The sequence below is a fragment of the Micromesistius poutassou genome (genome assembly GCF_964030765.1).
Source record: "Micromesistius poutassou genome assembly, contig: SCAFFOLD_6384, whole genome shotgun sequence".
Classification (NCBI taxonomy): domain Eukaryota; kingdom Metazoa; phylum Chordata; class Actinopteri; order Gadiformes; family Gadidae; genus Micromesistius; species Micromesistius poutassou.
In genome coordinates, this window is record NW_028176964.1 from 1 (window position 1) to 10,402 (window position 10,402).

At 53.0% G+C, this 10,402-nt stretch overlaps 1 protein-coding gene across 1 annotated transcript; it reads right to left on the reverse strand.

The window, feature by feature from the left end:
• Positions 1 to 316: 316 nt before the first annotated feature.
• Positions 317 to 9,780, reverse strand: armc2 (armadillo repeat containing 2; the record flags this gene model as incomplete). Its single annotated transcript, XM_084491325.1, is given in 9 exon segments — positions 317 to 638; positions 1,938 to 2,103; positions 2,105 to 2,251; positions 3,886 to 3,985; positions 4,667 to 4,812; positions 6,708 to 6,931; positions 7,058 to 7,160; positions 7,765 to 7,958; positions 9,673 to 9,780. Coding segments are annotated over 9 exon segments (1,448 nt in total), but the record flags the coding sequence as incomplete, so codon positions are not given.
• Positions 9,781 to 10,402: the final 622 nt, after the last annotated feature.

Consider the following 10,402-nt stretch of genomic DNA (forward strand, 5'->3'; position numbering starts at 1 on the left):
GAGAGAGAGAGAGAGAGCGCGAGAGAGCGAGAGCGAGAGCGAGAGAGAGAGCGAGAGAGAGAGAGAGAGAGCGCGAGAGAGTGAGAGAGAGCGAGAGAGAGAGAGAGAGAGAGAGCGAGAGAGTGAGAGAGCGAGAGAGAGAAAGAGAGAGAGAGCGAGAGAGAGAGAGAGAGAGAGCGCGAGAGAGCGAGAGCGAGAGAGAGAGCGCGAGAGAGCGAGAGAGAGCGAGAGAGAGCGAGAGCGAGAGAGAGCGAGAGAGAGAGAGAGAGAGAGAGGAAGGAAAGGAGAGACAATACAAAGTGATGAGTGACGGGTAGAAACACTCAATAGGAGTAAGGGAAACAGAAGCAGAGGAGGGCGGCAGCAGGCAGCCATAAATCAACAGACAGAAAGCAAGGCAGACAGGTGAATGAATGAAAGACACAATATCACCTCCGCAGTGCGACTCAGACTTACTGACTGTTCTGGCGTGGGCCCTTTACACCAGTAAACCCACATGGTCATTGTGTGTGTCTTACGCTGGCTGATGGCGAGCTGGTTGTGCCTCACCGCCGAGCCTTCCCGCTGGTGGTAGGACAGGTTGTTGATGGTGGCGGCCACGTTCACCAGCAGCTCACCATCTGCCACGGGCCTCCGCTCTGCACGCACACACGCACGCACGCACATAGGCACGGACATACACACAAACACACAAGCACATACGCACACACACACACACACACACACACAGGTCAGAAGGTAGACCTAGTCTATATACAACAAAAACCCGCAAGACAAGGAAGGAAAAAACAACTTGTTCTTCACACAAGTCACGTATTGTCCCGTCACCGGTAGTGGTGTTAAGGTACCAGCGCTGCGCAGTAAACCAGACCACACGGCTTCAAACACCACAGTAAAATGAGTCTCAGAGGTAAACCGTGGGCTGGAGGAATAGAAAAGAGACAAATAGATAAATGTTGCTTCTTCAAAGATTAGGCAAAGGGAAGGTGAATATTTTCAGGTTCTATTTTTGATTGGTAAAGACTTACTCACTATAACTAAATGGATTGGCAAAAAAAAAAAGGTGATGCTACAATTCACTCACAGTACATTAACATTTAGGGGATTCATCACCATTCATCCACACTTTCACACACGACAAAGTCCACCACGCAGGGCGACAGCCAGCTCGTCGGGAGCAGTCAGGGTGAGGCGTCTCGCTCAGGGACACCTCGACACTCAGCTAGGAGGAGCCGGGGATTGAACCAGCAACCTTCTAGTCGTCTAGACCCAAAGTCTAGTCAAACCATGTGCATATCTCTTCCTCAACCCATATGAAGCATATATAAAGCGTCATATGCTGATTTATCTGAAACATTGTGGCTCTGTACCTATTTTTCTTATAATTATATGAGTCCCAGAGCATTCATTACTACAATTAAACATGTTTCACAACGTTATCCAAAGCAATGGGAACTGGTGCACCTCGGTCACCAAAGTCTCTGCCAATTCTCGGACTGGAAAATACAAAAAGGAAACCTGTAGGTGTGGATGCACATCAAGCTGGGAAGGGTCTCTAGGTGACCCTTCCCCCACGCAGGGGCCCCTTCTGCATGGGGAAGGGCCCCTGCCTGAGAGCAGGCTGAGAGGGTTGATGTTTCCGATCTAATAACTCAAAGAGGCTGAGAGTAGCATCTAGATGTCTAGATAATTCTCCAGTGCAAACGAAGGCCTATGCTTGTGTTTGCGACGTTATCCTCATTTGAGCTCATCAGAAAACCCTTTGTCCTGGCCTATTGGTGTAAGCAAACGCACAACACGCTGCATGCCTGTGGCCTGCACAACACACAGAGAGCACAACAGACTACTCACACCCAGCGCATTCGCCGCGTTTGCGCAGCGCCTGAAACAGGGAAACGAACCCGCATTGGTTGCGTCCCGGCTCTCCCTCTGCTCACCCAGCGTCTCCATCAGCAGCTGCAGACACAGCGCGTCCGACGCCATCTCCACGCCCACGGCGTGGTGCACGCACACGTTGGCCAGCACCCGGACCAGCTTGACCAGGACGTCGTGGTGGTGGTGGTGGTGCCCGCCGGGCGCCCCTGCTGCCCGCGGGGGGGGGGGGGTCCTCCCCCTCCCCCTCCCCCAGGTAGAAGCGGTAGAGCCGCAGCAGGGCGGAGGGGCAGCCGCCGCAGCCGTAGAGGCGCGTCCGAGCCGCGTCGCTGCGGGACGTCAGGTTCCCCAGGGTGAAGAGCAGGCGCACCACCAGGTCCTGGAGAGGAGGGGGCCAGCAGGAGGTCAAAGGAGGAGTGCTCTGCCAGTGGTCTCATGACCACAGGATAGACACTAATTACACTAATTAGACACTAATATGACGTGTGTACACATGTTTTACGTCCGCTAAGCTAGGAAAGTCGAAGTCCGAGCCAGGGGGGGTATCCGCGCCCAGCGCGAACGCCCCTCAACAGGCGCGTGAACGGCTTGTTCGCTCTATAACTTTACTTCCGTGACAGCGTGACGTCAGACTGTGAAATGGGAAGGGGCTGAAGTGCAGAAGTCCCGCCTCCCGGCTACCCGCAATGTTTTCAACTTCTCGGGGGTGTGAATTCGCAGACACACGAGCAAAGCGTTCAACCAATCACAACAGAGTGGGCGTGCTGACCAATCACAGCAGACTGGGCTACTGGGGGGACGGGCCTTAAGGCCCTGACACACCATTCCCACTGCCGATCGTCGGCAGAAGAGGCAGTCGGACCGATTTGGTCAAGGCCGATTCAACGTGTGCAGTCGGCTGAAAAGAACACAGACGGCTTGAAAAGATCACAGATGGCTTTGACGGCGGCCGACCGCACAGCACACACCGAACAGACTCAGGTCACCGAGCCCGCCAGGCTATCCGACGACCGATAATCTGGTTGGTGAGTCAGGGCCTAAAGCGACATGATACAAAACAGAACGTTTTTGAAAGAAAAGCTGAAATTGGTTTTACAAAATCGAACAATGTGAGAATTCTAAGGAGTATTTCTAACATACAGGCATGTAACCTTATTCTAGTAGTAGCTCCAAATGCAATTATTAACCCTAAAAAAGCATGATGTGGGATACCCTGGAAATCCAGAGTTCTCGCGAGAGCACAGTTTGAGTTTGCTCAGCGAGTCACTCTGGGAACGAGCAATATACTCACTCCCCGTTTCCCCCGGCCCAGAACATTAACCAATCATATCGGTGTATCTGATATAGGCGGGCCAAAAGCGTTGCTGTTTTACGGTCCGGATACGGCAAGAGTCTTATCTATTGGTTAGCTCCGCTGGTCTGGATACGTCACCCCTTGTATTCTTCTGATTGGTCGTATTGTTATCCAATTGCGTGCAGTGATATTTTCAAATGCATGCTTGGTTCCGCCCCTCGAGTTGGGCCATTTCCATTACTCGTTGCCAGACCCTACAGCTTTCTAGATGTGGGTCTGGATTTCCAGGCTTCCCTCTTTAAAGGGACGAATGCTCTGAGAATCCTTAAAGTCACATGTTTTGTAAACACCTACATGCTTAGAAGTCGGGTAGAAGGAATCTGCCCACTGCTAGATGGAGATGAAGGCTACAGGCCTTCAGTGAAACATTGTGTTTGTTTTACTGACTCAAATCAAGACACGAGATGTGTCCGTCTGAGTTTCAGCTGGTTTCATTGAAGGCATGAAATTTAAGACATAAACACACACACACACACACACACACACACACACACACACACACACACACACACACACACACAATTACTTATGAGAGTGCTAAGGTTCAAATATGTAGGCCTCCACACACTCAAATAGCAAACACAGATGTACACATACAGAGGCACACATATGCACCAGTGGATTTATAACCACACGTTGGCGGTATACAGCAGACTCACCTGTTTCTTATGGTGTTTGTTCAGCAGGTCTAAGAATAGCTGGTAACAGTCAGGGATGTTGTCCAACGCCAGGCAACACTCTGCATACGAGGAGAGCTTACTGATACAGAGGGAGAGAAAGAGAGAGAGAGAGAGAGAGAGAGAGAAAGAGAGAGAGAGGGAGAGAGAGAGAGAGAGAGAGAGGGAGAGAGAGAGTGAGAGAGAGAAAGAGAGAGAGAGCGAGAGAGAGGAATCTTGTTACCGGTAATGTCTGCTATTTTGTAATAATCAATAAATCAATAAAAATGCGAAAAAAAACAATACATCGTTTGTATGTTCTCTCTCTCTCTCTTTGGCAATAGGTCTGCCTTGTGGAGGACTCCAGTCCTGCACAAGGAGTGCCGGGCAGAGTGCGTGCAGGTAGCCGGGTAGGGAGGTAGACAGACAGGAAAGCCATCCAATCATTTCATTAGGGCTGAATAATCAAAGGCAATTTGGCGAATTTCAACAAATATGTCAAAGTCAGCAACATCTCTGTACAATAATCATCAACCCTGATCTGGGCATGTTAGTGTGTGTTTGTGAGTGTGAGTGTGTAAGGGTGTGTGAGTTTGAGTGTATGAGTGTGTGAGTGTGTGAGTGTGTGAGTGTGAGTGTATGATTGTGTGTGTGTGAGTGTGAGTGTGTGGTTGTGAGCGTATGGTTGTGAGTGTGTGAGTGTGAGTGTGTGAGTGTGAGTGTGTGGTTGTGCTTGCGTGCGTGTGCGTGTGCGTGCGTGCTTGTGTGCGCGGGCGTGCACTACCTGTATATCCTGGTGATGTTGGTGCAGACGTCGGCGTCCTCCTGGTGACGACGCAGAGCCACGCACAGCTCTGACAGGACGCCGTGGGACAGGAAGTGGGGGCGGGACTCTGGGAGGTCGGCCAGGTTCCTCAGCACCGACGTGAGCTGGAGGGGTCAAAAGGTCAGCGTGAGAAGGGAGGACACAAAGGACGAGACAGTAGAGATAAGGAAATAAATGAAAATGAAGAAGAAAAGGGGTTCAGACAGCGGTTTTCATTGAGGGGAAAACGCTGACGCTTTTACCCAGAGCGACATCCAACCACTCATCCACACGTCGCCCGTGGAGACGACCGCGCAGGGCGTCAGCCGGCTGGTCAGGAGCAGTCAGGGCGAGGCGTCTCGCTCAGGGACACCTCCTCCTACACTCCGCTAGGAGGAGCCGGGGGGATCGAACTAGCGACCTCTACCTCCTGAGCCACTGCCGTGCAGACGTGGGGTAACTGTTGCTCTGCTGAATGCTCCATGATCTCCAACTCCGTCTCGTGGACGTCTCGCCCGCGGAGTTGGACTTAGCGTGGAACTTTGGCTGACGCTGTGGCCCGGGCCAGCTGCCCCGGGTTGCCAGGGTTACATGCCACAGGGGGAAGAGGGAAGTTATTGAGCTTTACTCTAACATATCCATCACACAGAGGAAGTCCTGTCGTCCAAAAGCCCTCCGTGGCCAACACCCAGAATGCAGAGCAGCTCCAGGAAGAAGTTGTCGTGCGGGCAGACTCATTAGCCTCCGCTAACAGCATGACCAACGGGGGGGGGGGGGGGGGGGGAGGGGGGGCGGGGGGGGGGAGGGGGGGCGGGGGGGGGGGGGGTTTGGATGTCAAACCCAGCGGCCAAGCCAACGCAGGGTGGCCAAGCTGTGTGGTTACTCCACTGGCATAGGTACATGCTCCCTATAAGTCTGTGTGTGTGCGTGTGCGTGTGCGTGTGCGTGTGTGTGTGTGTGTGTGTGTGCGCGCGTGTGTGTGTGTGTGTGTGTGTGTGTGTGTGTGTGCGCGCGCATGCAAGTGTGTGCGTGCATGCGAGTGTGTGTGTGCATGCGAGTGTGTGCGTGCATGGGAGTGTGTGTGTGTGTGTGTATGCTTGTGTGCGCGTATGTGTGTGTGCGTGTGTGTTGACTGGGCGACGATGTTGGACTCATAAGGGCCGGGACGGAAAGCTGAGAATTGGCCGAGCGCTGTGCTCTTAAAGCAACTTCTTCTCGAGCAGACAAAACAATAATATTGTTGTGGAGCGGCGAGAGAATCCACATCAAAGCGCTCCTCTCCCCAGCGGCCCGCAAATTCATACCAGTAGACCCTTAGACATTTACTTATAAACTTGTTTTGTCGCTGTCAGGTTTTTTTTCGGATGCAATAACCGCCTGGCATGCATCGCTGTACTAATGCAGTGGGGGTTGTTGTTTTTTTCTGCTTGGCAAACGCCGCGGGTCTCTGAGTGTAGTTTCCATTTGTTTTTGAGTCTTTGAGTCAGGCTGCGCCAGGTCTGCTCCAAGCAGCCGTTAGCACCGGTGTCAACGAGAGCCCTCAAGCCCTCCCCATATCTGCCCGCGTTTCAGCTCCCGTCACCGGGCAGGTCTGGGGGATACGGGGGGGGTCATCTCCGGCTGCTCTGGGCCATGAGGTATGTCGGGGTGCTAAGCAGGGGGCTGCAACAACGGAAAGCGAGAGTAAACCCTGGAATAAAACAATAGAAGACGGTGGTCCTCAGAGGTAACACGGCCCTCGGTCGTCTGGGATGATCTTCTGACTCGCATCCATCCCGGCTGCAGTTCTGTATTTGTATTTGTTTTTTTGTGTTCTCGAAACAAAAACCAGAGAAAACTCGGAGGCCTCCGTCAGAACTAAGAGTTCCCGGCACATCCATTTGGACCTTGTGCATTTTGCTCTTTCAAAATTGTAGAATAGAGACTTTTTAAAGAATGGGCCACAGAACTGGTGTACAACAAAGCACAGCTTCTCTACAGCTCTACCTCGACGGATCTCACCCCTCCGTCCACGCCTCACCTGCAGGAGAATGTGGCCGGCGGTGGCGAAGAGGGCGTGCCCCGATTCGGAGAGCGGGTGGAGCTTCTGGAGCAGCGGCTTGGCCACGCCCACACAGCCCTTGGCCAGCAGCAGCCTGAGGAGAGTGTCGTTCCCCGACAGGAACTTGAGCGCGGCGACCGAGTACAGCAGGGCCTCTGCCGACACGCCGACGTCCTCGCTGCCCAGCACCACCAGCAGGGCGTCTGGGAGATAGACAGCGCACACACACACACACACACACACACACACCCCCGCTGTCACGCAGCTGAAGCGCTCACTGTGAGGAGCCGACAGTGTGGTGAGGCCCGGGGGCTGGTCGCACACCTCACCTAGGACAGAGCTGCTCCGGAACAGCCCGTCGTTGCTCTCACTGCGGCTGATCTTATAGATGAGCTTGCAGATGTTCAGCAGGTTGTTCCCACTTACACACAGCTGTGTGTGTGTGTGTGTGTGTGTGTCGGGAGGGGAGGGGAGGGGAGGGGAGGGGAGGGGAGGGGAGGGGGGGGGGAGGAGGAAAGGGTAGTTGTAAGTGGGTTTGATGGCGTCAAGTTGTGCGTTGTCTCTCGGGCTTTGTTGTTTGAGTTTAGAACATGCAAAATTCATAATGGGTATTTTGGGAGCATGCATCCGTCGATGCCTGCACCACACACACTCACACACACACACACACACACACACACACGGGAACCGACACACACAGACACACACACAGACACACACACTCACACACATGGGCACCGACACACACACAGAGACACACACAGGCACCACACACACACACACACACACTCACACACATGGGCACCGACACACACAGACACACACACAGACACACACACTCACACACACGGGAACCGACACACACAGACACACACACAGACACACACACAGACACACACACAGACACACACACTCACACACACAGGCACCGACACACACAGACACACACACGGGCACCAACACACACACACACACACACACACACGGGCACCAACACACACCCCCCCGGCCCTCAGAGAGCGACCGGCGGACTCACGGCCAGACAGAGGGCGGCGACGTGCAGGTGGAGGCGGGCCGAGTCGCGGTCGATCAGGGCGAAGAGCGTGCGCAGGATCTGGGCCCTCCTCCTGCAGCGGCGGCCCAGCAGGCGGCGCCGGGCCAGGGCGGCGTGCAGCCGGTCACACAGCTCACACAGCAGGGCCTCGGCGGCGGCGGCGGGCTGCCCGCCTGCTGCTGCCCCCGCCCGCGCCGTTCAGAGGGAGAGAGACGACACCGGCAACACGCGAAAAGGGTTTACAATAGTGACAGGAACGAAGAGGACGTCGGCCACGCATACAGGGGGAGCACAGAGGAACACACGTAGATCTGTACTGATTCACTCATTCAGAACGCGACGCCTTGGCTCGGTGGCACGTGGATGAGAGGTGGGTGGCGACGGTTAATCCGGAGAAAGTCTTCAAATAATAATCTAGAGCAGATCGGAAAGAATGCTGACGTTCCAGCAGCAGTGACAACAGTGAAAACTTACTGGAAATGAAGTCGTTGGAATGAGGTGCACGTCAATGTTAGATGTTTTTATACCGTGTCAACGTTTCAATGTCTCAATTACGTCTTTCGACCTGTATGTTTCCTTTAATTCTACTGTTTGGGCTGTGTAGCGCCGCGTAGACCAGCAGGAGCGTAATCTTGGCATAATCAGCAGCATTGACAACCTTCTGGTTGGGTTATCAGCGCTGGAACATTGTCCAGCCGGGAGAGAACATAAACACATTAAATGTAACTCTGGTTCCTCCCTGTTTCTCAGAAGCAGCTGTGTGCTTTTAGTGGTCAAACGCAGGACAACAATACTTCCAACAGCCAGCCGGGCTCTTGACGCAGAGGAAGAACGCAGGGTGGAGTGCTTTCCCTGTTGTTTTAAGGCAAATAAATGTTTTCCCTCAACAGGGCCAACGGCCACTTCCAAAAATGGTTGTCCGCCCCACAATCACGGCCCAGGCTGCTCACAGGCAGCAGGCTCGTGGATTCCTCTGCCACTGAGTCTAGAATAGGTGTTCTGTGTATGAGCCAGACGGCACTTGGGGAGATTAATATTTTATATTTATCTTTCAAATGAATTTTCCATGAAATCCGCTGCTCGCTAAAATATTTACAGCAATAGATTTTACTCCATTGCTGCCAGACTGACTCACATGAAAGAATGACAGCACCCTGTTTGACCTGCGAGAGGCTACTGCATACCAACGCATGCACACACACACACACACACACACACACACACACAGTCTCACATGCACCCCCACCACACACACACACACACACACACACTCACACGCACCCCACCTACACAATCACACACACACACACACACACACACACACACACACACACACACACACACACACACACACACACACACACAGAAACACACAAAAACATGGCTTGAAACTAACAACAATGAACAAATTACAAATAAACGATCAAATGACAAAGTCGACGGGAAGTGTCACAATTGAAAGGTGCACACAACAATGCAACAGCTAAATAATGAATCATTACTTGATGTTTGTGCGTGTGCGGTGTGTGCGTGTCTGTGCACATTGTGTCTGTTATCCACCTGTCTGCCAGGTTCTCTCTCCCTCAATTCAATACAATTACATTTTATTAGTATAGCTCTTAATCACCGGTACCCTAGCCCCCCCAGAGGGCAAGAAAAAACTCCTCCTCCTTAACGAGCTTGGGAAGAAATCTTGAGGAGAAACACAGAGGTCGGGGGATCCCTCCTCACCGGGACGGTCAGGGGTGCAATGTGGGCGCCATGGTTGACAAACAGGCTAAACTTTTTTAAATCGGTGATGGGGTGCTGGCCGGTGAACCATGAGGAGAGTCCAGGCGTCCAGTCGCAGTGACCGCAACACGCTAGAACAGACGGGCCCCGCGGTGGTACCTGGGGCGCTGGATCCCAGCTGATCCAGGAGGGGCAGGACGTCCTGCTCCCAGACCTGCGACTCTGCATCCTGGTCCTGGCCGGCCGGGCCCTCTCCGTCTCCCCCGTCTACAGCCGCGGAAGCAGCAGACGCAGTTGCGGTTCAAATGTCAGTCATCGCGTCCCACCAGCCCCCCGCCCCCCCCCCCCACACTGCGCCGTACCGAGCACCGAGCGCAGTTCACCAAAGTTCAACCGGCTAAAAATAAATGGGCAGGAAGTGAAACGAAACAATAAAATGTTGTTTCCATTTTCAACTGCCCTTCCTCAATGTTTTTTTTTTGTGTGGTACTGAACATTTGACTCTGTGCTGTGCGTGGGTTTGTAAAGTGTAAAGTGTAATGTGTAGTGTGTGTGTGTGTGTGTGTGTGTGTGTGTGTGTGTGTGTGTGTGTGTGTGTGCGTGTGCGCACATGAGTATGTGTATATGTGCATACATGCATATTCTATCTCTATTGGATTTTTATATCTGCTTAGCCCACCAGGAAACTGTGGTTGCCCAAATGCACAGCTCTGTCTGTTCTTGGCTCCCTCTGATTGGTTGTATCCACTGGTGGGACTTGGCTGCTTAGCAACAACTTTACAACTCAGTTTGAAGTTTCAGCACAGCCTTCAGAAAGGCCGTGTCAATCTGGCTGCCTGCAGTTGAATGTTTCCACACTCACACGCCCGTTTGTGGCCATGAACTGTCA